Source organism: Ylistrum balloti, unplaced genomic scaffold (genome assembly GCF_031769215.1).
Source record: "Ylistrum balloti isolate Yb309-2 unplaced genomic scaffold, AGI_CSIRO_Ybal_v1 Utg370310, whole genome shotgun sequence".
Classification (NCBI taxonomy): Eukaryota; Metazoa; Mollusca; class Bivalvia; order Pectinida; family Pectinidae; genus Ylistrum; species Ylistrum balloti.
This window is the reverse complement of record NW_026782230.1, coordinates 55,540-77,475: the sequence shown is the minus strand read 5'-3', so window position 1 is coordinate 77,475 and position 21,936 is coordinate 55,540. Positions and strand designations below refer to the sequence as shown.

The 21,936-nt window shown below is 36.4% G+C and overlaps 1 protein-coding gene across 1 annotated transcript in view; it reads left to right on the top strand.

Annotated features, from left to right (window-relative positions):
- LOC132553202 (protein crumbs-like) overlaps nucleotides 1-21,936 on the top strand; it is an 80,174-nt gene that overhangs the window by 41,391 nt on the left and 16,847 nt on the right. Inside the window, exons 3-20 of the mRNA XM_060217430.1 lie at nucleotides 1,894-2,022; nucleotides 2,754-2,861; nucleotides 3,019-3,135; nucleotides 3,882-4,027; nucleotides 5,460-5,673; nucleotides 6,679-6,850; nucleotides 7,143-7,278; nucleotides 7,881-8,034; nucleotides 8,288-8,626; nucleotides 10,434-10,751; nucleotides 11,334-11,471; nucleotides 12,266-12,461; nucleotides 15,783-15,897; nucleotides 16,081-16,294; nucleotides 17,067-18,116; nucleotides 18,554-19,295; nucleotides 19,504-19,616; nucleotides 20,517-21,321. Coding sequence (XP_060073413.1) covers nucleotides 1,894-2,022; nucleotides 2,754-2,861; nucleotides 3,019-3,135; nucleotides 3,882-4,027; nucleotides 5,460-5,673; nucleotides 6,679-6,850; nucleotides 7,143-7,278; nucleotides 7,881-8,034; nucleotides 8,288-8,626; nucleotides 10,434-10,751; nucleotides 11,334-11,471; nucleotides 12,266-12,461; nucleotides 15,783-15,897; nucleotides 16,081-16,294; nucleotides 17,067-18,116; nucleotides 18,554-19,295; nucleotides 19,504-19,616; nucleotides 20,517-21,321 — 5,206 coding nt within the window. The remainder of the gene's footprint in view (nucleotides 1-1,893; nucleotides 2,023-2,753; nucleotides 2,862-3,018; nucleotides 3,136-3,881; nucleotides 4,028-5,459; nucleotides 5,674-6,678; nucleotides 6,851-7,142; nucleotides 7,279-7,880; nucleotides 8,035-8,287; nucleotides 8,627-10,433; nucleotides 10,752-11,333; nucleotides 11,472-12,265; nucleotides 12,462-15,782; nucleotides 15,898-16,080; nucleotides 16,295-17,066; nucleotides 18,117-18,553; nucleotides 19,296-19,503; nucleotides 19,617-20,516; nucleotides 21,322-21,936) is intronic.

Below are 21,936 nucleotides of genomic sequence, written 5' to 3'. Positions count from 1 at the left end.
TGGTGGTAGGTAATTGTACATACAGATATTGCACCTGTATGTATAGATGGTGGTAGGTAATTGTACATACAGATAATACAGCTGTATGTATAGATGGTGGTAGGTAATTGTACATACAGATACTACAGCTGTATTTATAGATGGTGGTAGGTAATTGTACATACAGATACTACAGCTGTATTTATAGATGGTGGTAGGTAATTGTACATACAGATACTACAGCTGTATTTATAGATGGTGGTAGGTAATTGTACATACAGATACTACAGCTGTATTTATAGATGGTGGTAGGTAATTGTACATACAGATACTACAGCTGTATTTATAGATGGTGGTAGGTAATTGTACATACAGATACTACAGCTGTATTTATAGATGGTGGTAGGTAATTGTACATACAGATACTACAGCTGTATTTATAGATGGTGGTAGGTAATTGTACATACAGATATTGCACCTGTATGTATAGATGGTGGTTGATAATTGTACATACAGATATTACACCTGTATGTATAGATGGTGGTAGGTAATTGTACATACAGATAATACAGCTGTATGTATAGATGGTGTGAAAGAATTTTATTTATTTGGGTTCAGACCCCCATTTAGAATAATGCTGGTCTGACGGAAATATTTGGTTCAAACTCTCATGTTGTAAAATGCTGATCTTTATGTGTTAAAAGTGCTTCAGACATATATATATACTTATTATAATATCCATGAATTTATTTCATAGAAAAATTACTTTAGTAGAGGTTTCTGCAGGAAAAATGTCTAGTATGGAGAAAGTGTTTTTAGTTAGATGTGTATCTGGTGTTCCTGTACTCATGGATAGTTAGTAATGTCCTCGTATTCATCATCGTAAACATTCTTAGAGGACAGCAGATGGTCACATCTGAGTGAACACGACTGTAAAATTACTCGTAAAACAATAAGCAGATTTGCAATCACCAGACCTGTGTATAGATGCTTAAGCATAGGAAGCATGTGATGGTTACTATGAGAGAAAATGATGTTTGATAAATTTTCTTTGATTTAAGAACTATAACATCTCCTTTAATAGTAGGCTCTCTATTGATAAAGTCACAGGTTTTCCTCAGCCAATGTTACATATAGGTTTCTTACATTCTAAAAACATAGATATTTCACAACCAGTGACACAGATATTTCACAACCAGTGACACAGATATTCCACAACCAGTGACACAGATATTCCACAACCAGTGACACAGATATTTCACAACCAGTGACACAGATATTTTACAACCTATTACACTTTTTATTAGATTAACATTGCCAGAGTGTGTGAATGTTTTGGCCTTTGAATATTTTAATTGAATTTCAATCAGATTAAATGCATTAGTTGCCATCTTTACCATAAGGTAGAACTGACCGTGGTACATGTGTATAAATTCCATTCTCTCTTAAAGCTAATGATTTAATTTTCATGAACAATTCCTCTCTAATCTTTATCTCCTCTCCTCTTGAAATCTCTCATCTTTATCTCCTCTCTTGAAATCTCTCATCTTTATCTCCTCTCCTCTTGAAATCTCTCATCTTTATCTCCTCTCTTGAAATCTCTCATCTTTATCTCCTCTCTTGAAATCTCTCAACTTTATCTCCTCTCCTCTTGAAATCTCTCATCTTTATCTCCTCTCCCCTTGAAATCTCTCATCTTTGTCTCCTCTCCTCTCGAAATCTCTCATCTTTATCTCCTCTCCTCTTGAAATCTCTCATCTTTATCTCTTCTCCTCTTGAATCTCTCATCTTTATCTCCTCTCCTCTCGAAATGAAATATATATTAAATTATATACAGTGATAATGTGTTGCAGATAGGAATGATGATGAAATTCTGCTTTCTATTTATCATGTTTTTACTTGTTTATTTTTCAGTTGGGGAGGATGGGAACCAATGCTCTTCTGTGCCCTGTAAGAATGGGGGAACCTGTGTGGATGGTTTTCAGTCCTATACCTGTCAGTGTCCTCACCTATTCAATGGCACCAATTGTGAAAACAATCTCAGTAAGTTATCTCCCCTGAATCATAGCAATCTTTATACATTGTCACCATTATCATGACTGCCTCAGTGGGTTATCTCCCCTGAATTTTAGCAGCCTCAATTATCAGGTTTCCCTCTATGTTCTACCTAAGGAAAATGAAAATTATAAATCATAAAGTTTTGCCTTGGGTCTGATTGTGACTGTTTTGCCATTTTTAAGATTTACTTGCGGTAAACCTACAGTGAGCTGAAAAGTACCTTATGACCAGCATTTTAGAAAGATAAATTCATTTGAAAGTCAATACCCTTCAAAATTATGAAAGTGTAAAATTACTCAGTCAACAAATAAGCCTCATTATGTAGTGTGTCATTCCACACACAAAAACATGAAAATCATGCCTGAAAAATTATAATTATATAAATGATGTGAACATTTAGATATGTGCTGTTTTTGGGATTGATCAGGAAAACAAAATGAAATGACAGATGACCATTTTGGATTGGATACTGAAAAAAACATTCAATTTCATATATTATAATTAAGACAAAAAACAAAAAAAAGAAAGAAAAAAACAGAAAAAAATCTAACTTTTAAAGAACAAATAAATATTAAACAATGGTGTACATCAAGATCCCTCCCCTGTCCCTTGTTTCATGGATGTTTACATGTGTATATGTAAATAAAATTTCAGTCTATATTTATCTACAGGTATATATGGCTGTTCTCTCAGTCAATTTTTATCTACAATTACAGGTACATATGGCTGTTCTGTCAGTCCTTGTCTCAATGGAGGTAGCTGTGAAGATGTAGAACGCTCACAATCCACAAGTAATCGTAACTATAGGTGTAACTGTGCGCCAGGTATGTTATACTGTTGACAACTAGATGTAAAAGATGTGTAAGAATTTGATATAAGTCAGCTGAGATTTTTTTAACAATGGTACCTTGTGGAGAAATATAATGCTTAAAAAACAATAATACATCTTAAATTTAAGAAGAATGTTATTTGTTTTCACAGGTTTTACAGATGTCAATTGTCAGGTGAACATTAACGAATGTGATAATGAGGATGCCTGTCAGAATGGTGGTTTATGTGTGGATGGAATCAACTCCTTTACCTGTAACTGTACATCACGTAAGTACTAGGGGGGCAAATTATAGGTACTAATGTAAGTACAAGGTGGAGGTGGGGCAGATAGGTATACCATTTGTACCTTACATAAGTACATAAGTAACCACGAGGGGAGACAGATACTCCCTACATACCTCACATAACCACAAGGGGAGACAGATACTCCCTATATACCTCATATAACCACGAGAGGAGACATATTCTCCCTATATACCTCACATAACCACGAGGGGAGACAGATACTCCCTATATACCTCACATAACCACGAGGGGAGACAGATACTCCCTACATACCTCACATAACCACGAGGGGAGACAGATACTCCCTACATACCTCACATAACCACGAGGGGAGACAGATACTCCCTACATACCTCACATAACCACGAGGGGAGACAGATACTCCCTACATACCTCACATAACCACGAGGGGAGACAGATACTCCCTACATACCTCACATAACCACGAGGGGAGACAGATACTCCCTACATACCTCACATAACCACGAGGGGAGACAGATACTCCCTACATACCTCACATAACCATGAGGGGAGACAGATACTCCCTATATACCTCACATTACCACGAGGGGAGACAGATACTCCCTATTTACCTCACATCACCATGAGGGGAGACAGATACTTCCTATATACCTCACATAACCATGAGGGGAGACATATACTCCTCCTGTCCCTCAGTAATTGCTGTGTTGGATATAACAATACAAGTGTTAACATTGCTTTTGCAGGGTTTGAAGGTGATCGTTGTGAGACAGATATCAATGAATGCCGACGATATGCCGGAATCTGTGGTCCTGGAACATGCTTCAACTATGAAGGAGGCTATGACTGTCAGTGTCCAGTAGGATATGATAATTTACGGAACTGTTCTCAGGTACAATATTTACAACAGAAATGTTGTGTATAACTTTAAATATAATTTACTACGGTAAACTCCACTAAGACAAACCCCTTGTTGCCATGTCAATAGTTCGTTACCGTGTCAATAGGTCAAGTAATACAGGGTATTTGTGTAATTAGAGGTTGGCAACATTGTAGTTTAAAGAAAATTCTTGAATTTTACTGAGGAGAAAGTCATAAAATTTATCATTTACAGCAAAATGTAATGGTCTTATTTCAGCAACGTTATGTGTTGAGAGTGTTAGAGTGTACAGAGAGTGTTAGACACTGAGAGTGTTTGACACTTGGAGTGTTAGAGTGTGAGACACCAAGAGTGTTAGACACTTGGAGTGTTAGACACTGAGAGTGTTAGACACTTGGAGTGTTAGACACTGAGAGTGTTAGACACTTGGAGTGTTAGACACTGAGAGTGTTAGACACTTGGAGTGTTAGACACTTGAGTGTTAGTGTGCGAAGTGGGACACAGTCGTGTATGACACAGGTGACATCACCATGAGGGTTTTCTGACCAGACTTACTATATACCTCACAGTAACCTTGAGAGAGACATATATTCCTGTCCCTAGGAATTGCTGTGTTGGATATAACAATTTGTTTTAACATTTTAATTTTGACAATGTTTTCAAGGTGACATGTATTTTAGACAGTTTTTATTCAATGCTGTTGTATGCTGTTAACAGTGGTCCTGGAACATTGCTTCAAAGAAGTGTCAGATGGGGGTCAGTGTCCAGAGGTAACAATTTACAACTGCCAGTGTGTCAATATTTACAAAAGAAATGTTGTGTATAACTTTGACAACTGCAAGGATGTTGTTGCCATGTCACTGCCCAGACAACACCCATGAGTGTATCTGTAAACCAGGATATTTTGTGTAATTAGTTGGCAACATTGTAATTAATATTGCCTTGAATTTTACATGGAATGGCAAGTTATGTGTATAGTGTTAGAGTGTACAGAGAGTGTTAGACACTGAGAGTGTTTGACACTTGGAGTTTCTCTAAGTGTTGACACTCAGCATGGAGTGTTGATAAAATTTAGTCTGGATTACAATTAGACAAGAGTGTGAGACACCAGAGAGTTAGTTTGGAGACACTGAGAGTGTTAGACATAGTGTTAGTTGGAGTGTTAGACACTAAGTGAGACACTTGGTTGGTGTGAGTGTATTAGTGTTAGTGTGCGAAGTGGGACACAGTCGTGTATGACACAGGTGAAGTATGGTGACTGTGACACCTGTTTTCTGACCAGGCAATACTTACTTAACAGTCACCTTGGAGAGAAGCAATATTTTCATAGGAAAACTATGTCAGCTTAATAATTAGTTTTAACTTTTAATTTTGACAATGTTTTCAATCATGGTAACATGTATTTTAGATAGTTTTTATTCAATGCTGTTGTATCTGTTAACAGTCCCTGGATGATTGCCTGGCAAAGCCGTGTCAGAATGGGGGTACCTGTCAAGATGGTAACAATTCCTACACCTGCCAGTGTGTCCTTGGGTACACTGGTACCAATTGTGAAACAGACATTGACAACTGCAAGGATGTTGTTTGTACTGCCCAGAATTCTGTCTGCCGTGACCTAGTCAACACCCATGAGTGTATCTGTAAACCAGGATATTTTGGTAAGAATCTGTTATTGTAATTAATATTGCCTTGTCCATAGGAATGGCAAGATATGACTATAGTGTAGCATGTGTTGGTCCGTTTGTCAGACCTTTCTATAAAATACCACAGAAGTCAGCATGGATGTTGATAAAATTTAGTCTGGATTATCAATCGGCAAAGAGAAATAGAGAGTCTGACCCCCTGGACATAGTGGCAGTGTGATGTATTAAGTGATTGGTTGGTGTGATGTATTAAGTGATTGGTTGGTGTGATGTATTAAGTGATTGGTTGGTGTGATGTGTAAAGTGATTGGTTGGTGTGATGTATTAAGTGATTGGTTGGTGTGATATATTAAGTGATTGGTTGGTGTGATGTGTTATGTGATTGGTTGATGTGATATGTAAAGTGATTGGTTGGTGTGATGTATAAAGTGATTGGTTGATGTGATGTGTTATGTGATTGGTTGGTGTGATGTGTTATGTGATTGGTTGATGTGATATGTAAAGTGATTGGTTGGTGTGATGTATTAAGTGATTGGTTGATGTGATGTGTTATGTGATTCGTTGATGTGATGTGTTATGTGATTGGTTGATGTGATATGTAAAGTGATTGGTTGGTGTGATGTATTAAGTGATTGGTTGATGTGATGTGTTATGTGATTGGTTGGTGTGATGTATTAAGTGATTGGTTGGTGTGATGTATTAAGTGATTGGTTGGTGTGATGTATTAAGTGATTGGTTGGTGTGATGTATTAAGTGATTGGTTGGTGTGATGTGTTATGTGATTGGTTGGTGTGATGTATTAAGTGATTGGTTGATGTGATGTGTTATGTGATTGGTTGGTGTGATGTATTAAGTGATTGGTTGGTGTGATGTATTAAGTGATTGGTTGGTTTAGTGATTTCTTTGATAGCTAAGTGTAAAGGATTATTTGATGTGAATTATTTTTGATTTATTGGAACTGTTGATTGAATTGGTTGATTTGGTTTATAAGTTATATTACTGGACATTAACTGTTAACAGGTGTACCATGTGAGGATGTTGATGAGTGCGAGATGCAGCCCTGTAAGAACGGTGCCAACTGTACGAACCTGGAGAATGACTACAGTTGTGCTTGTTTACCTGGCTACACAAACAAGTCATGTGACGTCAACATAGACGACTGTGCCACAAACCCATGTAGAAACGGAGCAAGGTTTGTTCTATTGGTGCTAGCACAAAAATGTTTTGTAAACAGTTGAATAAGGAACATTTGAATAAAGCTGAACTTGTTTCACTTACAAAGCTGTGTGAATTTTAACAGTTCCTGTCAATCAAGAGTAATTAAGCTGTAAGATCGAAGTAGTTTGATGACCTAGTCAAATTTGATATATAGAGATTACGGCTGGTCAGCAATGGTGGATTGAAAAAGTACACAAACTTATATTTACTTACATAAACTATAACACTTTTGACTAGCAATTCTTTTTGTGACTTTGGTGTTGTAGCTGCGAGGATGGCGTGAACAGCTTTACCTGTAGTTGTTTACCTGGATACACAGACCCCACCTGTAACACTGATATTGATGAGTGCCAGACATTAAATGGTCAGCCCTGTCTGAATGGTGCCACATGTAGAAATGAGGTAAATTATCTTGTTTCATTTGTCACATGATCATCTGAAAAATCATCTTGATTGGATAATTCCTGAATGTCAGAATATTTTTCTATAGTCCTGGTGTTGATTGTCTGACTTTTATTATGCCCTTGTCAGGTTCTCTGTGGGGATACGGGTAAATGTTTTTTGTCCTGTGTTATCCTGTCTGAGTTGAATCTTAATGTTATCACATACCAGTTCTGTTTATAGTAAATTAGAAACAGATCTGCAAGGAGCAGTTGTATTAATATTTAGTCTGGTTTCATCAGATGCCTGTTATCTTCAAAGATCTAAAAATTAAAAGAAAAACAATTAAAATCTCTGTGTATCCTGTTTCCCCTTTCTCACAAGAGATCATTCTAAAATAATGATTTGACTTGAATCAGGGTCAGTTATATTCTTGTACTTAAGGTTCTTTTGGCAGTTGCTGCAAGAATGAAAATAATCACAGATGTTCTATCACATCACTTAAGCATGTCTAGCATGTGTTTGATTGGTTGCCATGGTTTCTTGTGTTACTCATGAAAAGGTGTTATTGCTTCATGTTTAAGAGAACTGGTATTTTATTTTGATATCTGTGTGTATAACAGGTCAACAGGTATGAATGTGACTGTGTAGCTGGCTGGACTGGTAGACATTGTGAAACTGACATCAATGAATGTGCATTACACCCATGTGAAAATGGTGGAACATGTCACAATTACCTCAACTTCTACAACTGCACCTGTGTTACAGGATATACAGGTAAATTATCTGTGTTACAAGGTATACAGATAATGCATCCGTGTTACAGGGTATATACGTAATATACCTGTGTGACGGTATTAAGTAATTATTGTACGTAAATAATTTTTATCGTTTCTTTGGGTTTTTACTGTTGAAACAGTTTGATTTTTATCATGAAACTTGTATACAGATCTGATATGTTTTGTATCATTGTCATCAACTGGTTCACTAAAGGTCAATTTTAATGTAATTATTGTACCTTATCTTACAGGTGTTAATTGCAGTGTAGACATTAATGACTGTTCCCCAAACCCCTGTCAGAACGGGGGAACGTGTAATGACAGGGTGAATGGGTACTGGTGTGACTGTCCACCCACGCGGATGGGTAAGACGTGTAATCTTACGTATGATGCATGCTCGTTTACGCCATGCAAGAACGGAGCCACATGCAACACCACGCCTCCCAGTCGAAATTACAGCTGTGCATGTGTTCCAGGATATACTGATAAAGACTGTGGCAGAGATATCAACGAATGCGCTTTCCATACTTGTCAAAGTCCCCAAATCTGCTTCGATCTTATTAACAACTACACCTGCGCATGTCCCACCGGTTTGTTTTTTCCGTGTTTTTATGCTTTATGTCCAACTTGTTGATTAAATGAGGGTTATCAATATCATTCACTTAAATCACAGGTATCATTGTAACATTTTACATCAGAACAAAAGAGTAGATAATTTAATACAAGTCCAACATAATATTAGAGCAAAATAGTGGATAACTTGTTACAAGTTGATCATTATATCAGAACAAAATAGTGGATAATTTGTTAGTGGTAAATCATAATATCAGAACAAAATAGTAGATAACTTGTTACAAGAAAAACATTTAACAGAACAAAATAGTATAATTTTGTACAAGTTTACTTTTAAATAAGAATAAAATAGTAGATATTTTTTGTAAAAGTAGTATATAATATCAGAATAATAGTAGATATTTTATCACTTGTAGCAAGGACGTCAGAACAAACTAGTAGATAAATTGTGGCTGGTAGCTTTTATTGCAATGGAGATTCTAAATGTGACAGCACATGTACTTCAGTGTGTGATAATTATTTATTTACATCAGTGTAAATTCAGGCAGAAAATATAGTTGTTGTAATAGGGACATCACTGACATAGTGGTAAGGATGAAGATTCTGTTGATGAAAAACAACATGTGTTTTATTGAGGATTGTCAAACATGTGAAATTTGTCACAACAAATTCACATTACATTACAACAATAGATGCATTTGGTAAGGTTGTGTTTGGTATAGTGCTGGGTAAATATATGTGTGTGATAATTTGCATGGGTGAAAGGTACATATTTATAGGTTGCATGAGGTAAAAATTTTCTGTTCATTGTTCCTGGTCCAGTCTGTTTAATCTGTATGACCCTTTTCCATCATCTACTGCTGACAGAGTTACTTCCCTTCCATATCTACAGATAGTGATACATCACAGCATTGTTTATCCAATACTCCTTAATCTAAACCCAGATTTTCAAATCCAGATACTATCCAGTCTTTGAATTATTGGAATCTATGTGTTTTTGATGACATATTTCCTAATTATCAAATCTCCAATCGTTTTGCCTAGTTGCACAATGCATTTAGATAAGTTCCTTTTGGGTGCATATATTTAATTTGTGCTATTTCTTAATAACTAAATAAAACCAAGATTAAATGATTTAATATCATTTTAGCACCTGAATGTATTTATATGATTATAGAGTTTTACCCTGGTGCAGGTTCCTGATAGTATTTCTGGGAAGAGGTCCAAAATTCCTTCTATTCTTTGAACAGGTTGTCACAAACACCCAAATTAATGATGAAGCATGTTTAGAGCACCATCAGATGGTAATATCATAAGACTTAAGAAAATGATCACAAACACTAGTACTGTCTACAGATAAATAATCATAACACATCGTCTACAGAAAATTTATTCTTAGCAGTACTGTCTACAGAAAAATAGTCCCAAACACTAGCACTCGGTCTACAGAAAATAACCCCAACACTAGTACTGTCTACAGAAAAATGATATCCAAACAATAGCACCCGGTCTACAGAAAATAACCCCAACACTAGTACTGTCTACAGAAAAATGATATCCAAACAATAGTATTGTCTACAGATTGAGTCTGTTACACAGCAGAATCAAGTTTTTGGCCATTTTTTTTTATGTCTAAACAATAACTCCAGATACAACAGGAGTTTAATACAAGGTATAAAATTAGGTTTGATCATTTTATGTAGTATTAACCTCTCTACTTTTGGTTCTGTGTTTTAATTTTTTTAGGGGAAATCATTCTATTAGGATAACAGTTTCAAATTTTGTTGAATTTTGTACTAATCTTGTGTATGTTTGTATGATTAGGCTATACAGGTGAAAACTGCTCAACGGAGATAAATGAATGTGACCCAAACCCCTGTCAGAATGGGGCCACTTGTGAGGACAAAGTTGGCTATTATATCTGTCACTGTCCTCAAGTTTTCTTAAACCTAACGCGGTTCGGAAATGGAACGAAACTCGAGTTTGACACTGGCTACAACGGTACGAACTGTGAGTACAGTATAAACGAATGTGACTACCACCCGGGGGTGTGTCTGAGCGATGGGACCTGCGAAGAGGAGGAAGGGTTGCCAGGATACCTGTGTAAATGTGGTCGTGACAAGGATGGAGTCTACAGAACAGGTATGCCACTATAAAAGTGGAAACAGGATATCTAGATATCCACACAAGTACATGCTTACCATTATCTTTAGGTCAGAATATATCTTTAATACACACACAAGTACAAATGTATATATACTGCTATCCTTAGGGTAGTCAGAATATTTAACCTTCCAAAGAAGTCCTCACATGGGCGTGACATTAACAAGGATTTGTTTGACTAGAGACTACATGGAGACAGTAATACTACTGTGACACTGGGATTACAAGGTTTAAATCTGGAGTTTGTATGGGTATATTAACTATCAATGTCCTTTAAGTTTAATTAGTCGATGAAGAGTCAGAAGGATTTCCCAAAACTCAAAGGACAAACATTCATTTCAAAATTTGATGTAGAATTTGGTCAAGATAACAAAAATGTCCATATTTTGGTAATACAAAAAAATGTAGTTTATAATTTTTTATTAGTTGGCGTTTAGGATGAACAGAGGTATATATATATATAAGGAAAAAAGTAGGTATATAAATAATTTGTAACTTAGGAGAATAAACGCTTTGAGATATTAAGTATCTTGATTTTTACTGTTTCCTTTTTTATACCAGGTCAAAACTGTGATTTAAGAACCTCCTATTGTGAAACATCAGATGAAGTAAAACGTGATCCTCCTGCATGTAAATATGGTGGCACCTGTATACCAGGGACCACTTCCTTCACCTGTAACTGTGTCGCAGGTTACACAGGTAAGTTAATTCTCAGGACCAGGCCACTTAACATGTAGTTAACATCACAGAACATTTATACAATATCTATTAGTGATGAAAACATTATTTATGAAGAGTTAAAAACTATAGATAGATTTAATCTTGGTGTGATCATTTATTATTTTCTTGGGGAAGGGGGGAGGCGGCTTTCAAATTTCAGGTGAGAAAATTGAGTTTTGAGGTCATTGTTTTCTAACAATTTGGGGAACATTTTTGTCTCTTTTAAGAGTGATTGTCAAATGATAAAGCATTGTCTGTGATGATCATATATTGGTAATTAAAATTGCATCTGTCAGCATTTATCCTATCGGTCTATCAGATGACATCATCCATGTGGAAATCTTGATAGCTAGTCCACATCAAAAAAATCCAAAAGCCCAGAAGTGTCTTAAGAAAATAAATTTCGAACACTAGCAATGTTTACCGAAAAATTATTCCAAACACTTGTAATGCATACAGAAAAATGATCCCAAACACTAGTATCTGATCAACAGAAAAATTATCCACAAACGCTAGTATCTGGTCTACAGAAAAATTATCCACAAACGCTAGTATCTGGTCTACAGAAAAATTATCCACAAACGCTAGTACTGTATACAGAAACATTCTGCTACACAGTTAAATCAAGGACACCTGCACTTAAAAATCTTTGTGGTCGATCAGTTAGTAAAACTTATCTACTCATTCACATTAAATGTAGATCGTAAACCTTAACCCGGCTGCTGATTTATAAATCTGTACAGATTATAATGTACTTTTTGTGTTACATGTAGATCGACGTTGCGAGACAGACATCGACGAATGTGCATCCAATCCCTGTCAGTATGGTGGTACATGTCATGATAGGGTGGCCGGCTACAATTGTACGTGTATCCCAGGAATCACTGGGCCCAACTGCGAAGTAGATATCAACGAATGTGAGTCCTCGCCGTGTCAACATGGAGGTCGCTGTAACCACTCCATCAACATGTAAGTTACAGTATTATATCATTTTTAGAGTGTGACAGTTTTCTTATTGTACACACGTACACGGAAACATTAAAGTGGGTTTTGGCAAGTTTGCACCATCTTTTCTTAGTTGGGGGATTTACAGTAAAAACCTTCAGTATCTTTCATAGTAAAAAGGTAACTAGAAAATCATAGATTATTTTATAGTGATGATTAAAAAATCAAATGGATGACAACAGTTATACAACATGTTTCTAATCATTTTACTTTCTCAGTTATTTATTTTCACATCATCTGAGCATCAGTGCTATTTAAAGCACTGAGCGAATAATTGCTGTATTTTTATTATCTATTTTTTTTTTTCAAATATTTAACAAAAGAAAATTTTGCAATGTTTTACAAGTACATTTTAAAAACCATGGGTGACACCAAAAACGAGGGGGAAAATGCAAATATCATAAGTTGTAGAATGACAGTTAGGATTTATTTTCTTCACATATTTTTCACCTTTTTATATTGTGAACTACAATATGTGCTTCTGTTTTCACGTTTTAATTGACAGTGCTTGTCTTTGTTGTAATTTTTTAAATCACAGGCGTAAAAGTCCAATTTAAAATTCTATTGTATTTGCATTAATTGCTTGTTACATACTTTTGATACCATTTTTGTTATTCTCTTTGCTTATCTCTTCGTTTTTCTCCCACCGTAGCCTCCATGAGATATATCACCGATACAGAGCAAACCTTAGTTATATAGGGTAGGATTTTGGTTCTTGTCTTGGTATTGTGATGCTGCTCCCAAAAAGCATGATTTCTTTGTATTTTTTCACTATTTGGTTGCAGTTATTTTCCTTTGAAATTTTTTTTTTTATTTATTTATTTTGATTTTTTTTTTTTTAGTAGAATGCTTAATTCTTCCTTTTTTTAAAATTTATTTTGCATGTGTACTACTCTCAGTCTCTTATTATATAATTATAAAATATAATTACAAATATTTCAAGTAATCAAAATATACATAAAAGTGAAAGTAGTTTGATATAGTGGCAGTCAGTTGTTGTTGTTGTTGTTGTGAATACAGGTGTCGTAATGTTGTTGTGATAAGAAATATTAATTTACCTGGAAATAATTTATTAAAAAAAAGTCATAAATATACAAATACATTGTATTTATTGTATGTAAGTGTTATTTGAAAAGGAAGCATTCAGCCTTTTGCACCTGTCTGACATAGTGCCATTGAGTTTGCTAGAAACATAGTACCAGTCTGGTTTTCTGTGCTGTAACAATATATAATAGACTTGATGAGGGTTGGAATGTGAAGTTCTGAGTCCCCGTAATCTCCTGACAAAACTGTCCTTTGAGGAAGAGAAGATTTCTGAAGACCTCATCAGTGCTTGGAAGTCCCTTCACCTACTTCAGTCATCCTTAAGATCCTTCATCTACCTCACCTGTCCTTTTCATGTCCTTCATATACCTATACTGTATTACTTTTCAGGTACTTTACCTGTCTCATCTGTCCTTGGGAGTCCCAGTCATTACCTACCTCGTCAGACATTTGGGGGTCCTTCTTCAGCCTCAACTGCGTTTCTGATTTCTCCAGCAGCTCTATATGACCTTGAAAGTCATCTTAACTCATCTCAACCTGGGGATCTTTTACCTACCTCATCTCAACTTGGGGGTCCTTTACCTACCTCATCTTAACTTGGGGATCCTTTACCTACTTCATCTCAACTTGGGGATCTTTTACCTACCTCATCTCAACTTGGGGGTCCTTTACCTACCTCATCTTAACTTGGGGTCCTTTACCTACCTCATCTTAACTTTGGGGTCCTTTACCTGCTGGACCTGACCTTGGGATCACTTAACAGCTTCACCTGGCTTCAGTGTGACCTGTATAACAGGTATTGTAGGGGAATGCCAATCAGAGAAGTGACTGCTTTTTGTTAGGTAGACTGTTTGCTATGCTGTGATCAGCTTAGAAAGATTTGATACACTATAACATCGAAGGAATGGTCACCTAAACAAACCGTTTGGAATGCTTTATAATTTACACTGGTCATGACAATGCCTGAATTACCTGCATGTTCTCCAGTCAGATCAAGTGTTCAATCCTTTACTACTCTGGAGGAGGCAGGTTCACTACACTACCATTACACAGTTGGGATCTTGTGTTCAATCCAGAATGGTTAATGTTTCTTACCTCAATATCAATACTCATCTTAAACAAGTTTTTTCTTTGGTCCACCCTCATCTACAAGTTCAAGGTCACAGTTGCCTTTAGGACAAACTCTTATGATTGATGATGAAATCATCTTCAAATGAAGTGCCACTATTAAGTGATTTGTATCTTGATATTCAAAGGTCAGAGGTCATATTAGCTCATCCAAGGTTGAGTAGATTGCCAGTCAAAATTTATGTTAATTTATGAAAAGGTTAAAATCTTATGAATGCTCAGCCAAGGCTTAGAGTTCATGTTGGCTCATCCAAAATCACGTTTGGTTTGAAAATTATTAGTAAGAATTGTTTGAATTTTTACTTGGGAATGCAGCCCTTTTGAAAGGCATTGCATGCAGACTTACCATAATTCCTTAAGATCTGCCTATATCACTAACCGGTTTTATTGTCCACTCTCTTAAAAATCTGCATAACAATCAGGGTATACTTGTATTAAAGATAATTTAATAATCAAATTTACAGGTATTTGGGGAGTAATGTGGGTAACTGGGAAATATTGTGGGCATAGTGTGCAATGCTTGCTGTGGCATATGTAGAGTATGCAAAATTTTTTCAGGCTTTAGCCTTAAACATTGCACAAGTTCCCACCCATAACTGTTAAATACATGACCTTGAAGATTAACCTTTCCTGTATGTATTTACAAGATATTTTCTTTGAAAATAGTGAAGAACCCATTGTGACTTTGAGTTTTGACTATTGTGTTCAGTAGTATATAAATTGAATAAGGGATGGATGTTAACTTACATTTCTGCTTTGATAAAAAACGTTAATACAGAAATGTTTACCATAATGACATTTTTTTACCTTTTAAGCTTAAAATAGGTGACCTTGTGTTAACTTTGTTGTTGTAACACAGGGATTTGTGTTTGTGTCCTGACTCAACCTAATTATTTCATTTTGAGTTACCACAAGTTATTTTAAATAAACTGATATAATTTTTGCCGATTAGTTTCAGAAACTGATTTCGTTTAATATTTTACCATAATCTTAGCTACAGTTGATATCAGTGATTCAATAATATTAAGTTTAAGTTGTGTTAATCTATTGTTGCAGTTTTTCTTATTAAGTCTAGAGGTATCAGATGTATAACACTGTGGTAAACATTAACAGGTATGAGTGTGACTGCTACGATACTGGATTCAATGGCACTAATTGTGAACTTAACATTGATGATTGTGCGTCCAACCCCTGTATGCATGGCTCCACCTGTCAAGATGGAATCAAGGTAGATAACTCCAGAATTGTTTTTTATATTACATTGTGAATTACCTTATTCTGTCAGTAACTTTCAGAAATAGACTTTTTTTTTATCTAATGATTTTTTTATCCTTTGTTGAAATGTTTATTTACTTATAAGCATTTGAATGTAATAGTTGTGTTTATAATGATGGAATGTGTTTTTTAACAGGACTACAATTGTTCCTGCTACGATGGCTACACCGGTAAAAACTGTGAAATTGACATCAACGAGTGTCTCAACAGTCCGTGTTATTACAACAGCACCTGTCTTCAGCGCTCTAATCAGACTCTATATGAGCCGAACTTTGACCTTCCAGGCTATTCCAACTTCTCCTATGCCTCGGCAGCTGGCTACACCTGTGTCTGCATCCCAGGTATCACAGGTGTGTAGAATTAAAATCACTCAAATACATTGTACTAAATCCACTTGCAGTGACAACTGAATAATACTTTCTTGCTAAGCTGATCTGGCCCCACACATTTTCTCAAGGAACAGGAGGAAGTCATCGGCTAGGATGTCCTGAAATTCCTTGAGGAATTTTCATACAAGATATTTTCAAGGAGATATTAGCTGAGGAAAATATCGACTTGAGGAAATCTCAAGTTGAGATGTTTTATACAAGTGGGGCCTGATGATCCTGCAAACTTGAGATGTAGTAAGGTATCTATCATCCATTGCTAGTTTGTCCAGAATAGATACATAAGTCTTGACCAAACTTGTTTTGGAGAATTGTGTCCCAATTTCGTTCAAGGTGTTAAAGTTCCCCTGGATGCAGAGGAGACCAGCTATATAGAGGAAAAAGAGACAAATATAACGTTCTCCAATTTCAAATATCTTTTAAATAGACAGGATTTAATACTGCAAATAATGTGCTTCCATTTAAAACCTCAAAGTAGTTGAATCTTAAATATTACTTTCATGATTACAATATTTCTCTGATTGCTTTACTATTCAGGTGAGTTGTCTAGTCAGAAGATAAGTCAAGATGAACTGTAAGTTCTGAAAAAAATTAAAAAAAAAAGATTTACATGTAGATTCCTGAAAAAGTACACACAGAATGAAATCTGTTATGATTAAATAGGACTGACATACCAATTGTATGGTAGATGTGACCATTGTGTTAATTTGAGTTGTCTTTCCTTGTTTTATGACAGGTGAGAACTGCTCTGTGAACATTGACGACTGCGTAGAGGATAACTGCACTAATGGTGCCACATGTTTAGATGGTATAAACAAGTATAGCTGTCAGTGTGCACCTGGTTACAAAGACATCTACTGCCAGACGGATATAGATGAATGTCTGGAGTATCAGCCCTGTCAACATGGCGCCACCTGTACTGACCGAATCGCTGACTATCACTGCACATGTGCAGAGCTTTATTTTGGGAAAAAATATGACGGAAAGAACTGCACGTTTGAATTAACAGCATGTAACCTCAATAACTGTCAGAATGGTGCTACCTGTGACCCGTTTCTACGTGATGAGGCCTCAGGTGACCAGGCCTACATGTGTGAATGTCCTAGTGGATACACTGGTACTTACTGTGAAAAGATCACAAGTGGAACCTTCAACAATTCACGATTTAAGGCTTCTCTAAGGTCCAATACGACAAACACTATCGAGTTTCAGTTTGCCACTACACTGCCCAATGGCATGCTGTTTGTGTGGGATGGCAGTTTTCCCTCCACTAGCACATTTGTTACAATTGAGTTGGTTGAAGGGCGGATAAATATGAGCTATATCCTAGGTAACGACCTATCATCAGCCAATATGAGGACGGTAGGATTTCCTTTCCTATTGAATAATGCTGATTGGCACACTGTAAATCTGTGGCAAAGAGCTGGAAAGTTAAATCTAACACTGACAAGCAGTGTGTGTTCATCAGAATCTGAATGTACTAAGGAGGTCAGTCATTCTCCCAACATAGCAGTAAATGAAGTTTTTTTTGGGAGAGGCAAAACTGAATTTATAAATGATAGTACCCTTTCTAAGACAAACTATATAGGATGTCTTCAGGATGTGACTCTAAATGGGGCCATTCAGATTATTTCGGAAGGGGAAGCCATTTCTGTAACTAAAGGATGCTCTCGGACCGACCAGTGTAACCCTGATCCTTGTAATGGCAATGGAGCTTGTACTGACCTCTGGATCTCATACAGGTGTGACTGTTATCGACCACACCTTGGGCTCACCTGTAATCAAGGTATGTAGTGTTACCTACTGCTAATTAAACTGATGACAGAGTTGTTTAGTCTTAAAGTTTTCTTAATAGTTTTTTTTTCTGCGCTGTCAAAATTCTGTAATGAAAGTAAAACAATTACAACAAACACAAGGAAGAACTTTATATTTTTATACACTAAGTTTGACATTCATTCTACTGGGCTTCTAGTTAAAAAACATATCCAAGCACACACATTGTACCTGGATTCTGTGCCTGAATCATCAAGAACAGTGCTTTCTTGGAGTTATCTCTCTTGGCCAGAAATCCTGGATCATTTTATGTATTATTAAAGTGATGACAATATTTAATAGTAATAGGAACAGTTCACATTTTAATTTCAATTTGAATATTTATGTTTTCGTTGTTATTATAGTATGTTTGAATGCAATGACATTTTAAAATCTTATTTTGTTTTTCAGAATATGTTGCAGCAACATTTTCATTTGAAAATACAGAGTCCAAAGCAAGTTTTCGAATTCCAGATAGTCTCAAGTCAACTCTGACCTCTGACATTGACCTTTCTGTTTTTATGAGGACTAGGGAGGCCAATGGCTTTGTAGTGTTTTTCGGTTTTTACGGCAGCGTTGCCTCGAATCGGACATTCCTCACTCTAGAGATGTATGGTGGAGCCCTTGTCAGTAGATTCGTGTTGTGCGACTTCCAGAAAGTTCTATTTGCTAATAATACACAGTACAACAGCGGTTATCAGCATTTTGTCAGTATGAAATTCCACAACAGTCAGTACTCTATTTCTGTGAATAATACAGCCTTAGGTAGTGTGTTTATCAATACGCAGACTTGTCAATTTAATGCAGATAAGTTGTACTTTGGGGGAGAAATTCCAAGAACAGGTTCTAACGTTATCGCAGAGACAGCCAGGGTGAGGAGGTCGTTGGACCCAATAGTGAATGAGATTATAAGTGATATTGGTAATTTTAACAATGTAACAAATTATAAGGGGACTCTCCAGGATGCACAGCTGAATGAGAAAAGCCTGCAGTTCATCCCTCCAAGTGATCCGTCCATCGTCAAAATCGACTCCATCATGGTAGAGGATAACTCTACCTTGATACAAGGGGAGCAATCCGATGACATTTGTAGCTTAAACATACCGTGTCGCCACAATTCTTCCTGCACCAATGTTTTCTTTAATGATTTTAGGTAAGTTTATTTTTTTGTAACAATTTTGGGTCAGTTTTGTGGTATCCCCATCTTGTTAAATTTCATACTTTAAGCAAATTTTAATAATTCTATCATTTTTTGTAAAAGCGATTTGATGGTTTGCAGCATGCCATCAATTTTCTGGTTTGGATAATTGATCTAAAACATATTTACAAGTAAATACAGCTGTTATTTTCCTCCACAACAGCTGTAAGTGTGAGAGAGGTTACCGAGGAAAGGACTGCGGAGAATTAGATTTCTGTCATCAAGATTCCTGTCCACAGGGAGCAACTTGCAAAAGTCTTACAGATGGATTTGAATGTAAGGACCAGTATAATTGTATCATCTGTGTACATTTTATTATCATCATTTACAGTTTTTGTTTTTGTTAATTACAACATAAAAATGAAATTAAAAGTCATTGATGTTGTGATGATTATAATATAACAGTATTCATTGATTTGACTGAAAAAATTCATACCAAACTTTTTGAAAGAAAATAAACTAGTTCATTACTAAGACTTTTTAAAGTCATACATACCTTACTGAATTATACATCTGACCCCTCCCCTGTATGGCAACTATTAGAGGTCTGTGGTATTGATCATACATCATTTTGACTAAGAGATGTTCTTTGGATCTTTATGCTCCTGGATCAAAAGATTGTGGGTATAATGTTTTTGTGCTGTCTGTTTGTTTGTTGTAATCTTTAACCTTGCCCTTTACTATTGCACTGGAAGAGGTAGGGCTTTCATATTTGGTATGCATGTCCCTTGTGGCAAGAAGTTTCCAGTTGTAACAAAATTTCTGACCCTGTGACCTTTACCATGACCTTTGACCTACATTTGGAAAACATTTTACATTGGCCATAAATTATTAAACTTAAAGTGTCAAATCATTGCCAAAATGAAGAAATAAGTGTTTCACAAAGTGTACATGCAATTAGCACGTGCCGAGCACAGTACACTTTTAATGTCCCACTTTAGAATTTTGTTGCAACTGGGGGCATAGTGTTTCATAAACACATCTTGTTTGACCTTATTTTCAACTTTTTTCCAGCAAAACTGACCTTGAAGTTTTTGAAAGCTCACAGCTCCGTAAATACACATACCACTTCTGTCTTCTTTTGTTTATAGTGATCTGAAATGTTTTTTGTAGGAGTGATATTTCAGCAAAAAATGAGTGCAGAAAAATTCATAGTCATGTTGTCTTTTCTTACAGGTCTGAGTACAACACTGTTCAACCCAAGTACAAGCTCCATTACATACAAGGCAGTGCTACAGCCAAACACACAGATCAATAAACTCTCACTTAAAATCAGAACAATGGTGAGAAATGGTGTTTTGCTGAAGGTTGGATCCGACAGCTATTATGTGCATCTTAGCATTGTTGGTGGGAAGGTTACAGTGACATGTAAGTTTGGAAATTCTGGTGAGGATCAGCTGTCTGCTGACTATTATGTAAGTGACAAGAAGTGGTACCTAGTGACCTTCATGGACACATTGGACAATGTCACATTGACTGTCCAGTCAGAGACAGGGGAGGTAACCCATGTTGGAATATCCCTTATTCCCCGACAGAAGTTACGCTCCTTGTCAGACCTGATTACAAGCACGGAAAGTCAGCCCATTAAGTTCGGTCAAGCCTTTGGCTCCGGAATTACCCAGTTCTACCGTGGCTGTGTTAAGGAAATACGACTAGGGGGTATTCTCCTTCCTTTCTTTGAACAGTCATCATTCACTAATTTCTCAACAGTAGAATATTTTGAAGTGATGTCTATGTCATCGATTCCTGTTGGTTGTGTGGAAGGAGATACATGTTTATACCAAAAATGTCAAAACAGTGCCCAATGTTTAGCTGGTTACCATGACTACCAGTGCTCCTGTCTTAGTGGCTACGAAGGTCGATGGTGCGAGACCAACAAACCAGATTGTAATCCCCAAAGCTGTAACTCCAACCATGCAGTGTGTGTGGACCTAGTAGACAACTATTTCTGTGACTGCTACCCAGGCTACACTGGCACCAGGTATGTACTCTACACAATTAAACTAAACATACAAATCAAAAGTAAATTAAAGTACTGGATTTGTTCCCAGTTCTGATAATCTGTAATGATAAAGTTATTTATTATCTGTATTTATAGAAATGCTTTTGTGACAACCCATGTCCCAACTGGGCTGTTGTACAGTGACTTTATGACAATCTGTGTCCCCACTGGGCTGTTGTACAGTGACTTTATGACAATATGAGTCCCCACTGGGCTGTTGTACAGTGACTTTATGACAATATGAGTCCCCACTGGGCTATTGTACAGTGACTTTATGACTATCTGTGTCCCCACTGGGCTATTGTATAGTGACTTTATGACAATCTTTGTCCCCACTGGGCTGTTGTACAGTGACTTTATGACTATTGTACAGTACAGTGACTTTATGACAATCTTTGTCCCTACTGGGCTGTTGTATAGTGACTTTAAGACAAGGTGAGTCCCCACTGGGCTATTGTACAGTGACTATATGACAATCTGTGTCCCCACTGGGCTATTGTACAGTGACTTTATGACAATCTGTGTCCCCACTGGGCTATTGTACTGTGACTAGGTGACATGGATTGACAGTAGCTCAGAACACTTGACATAACA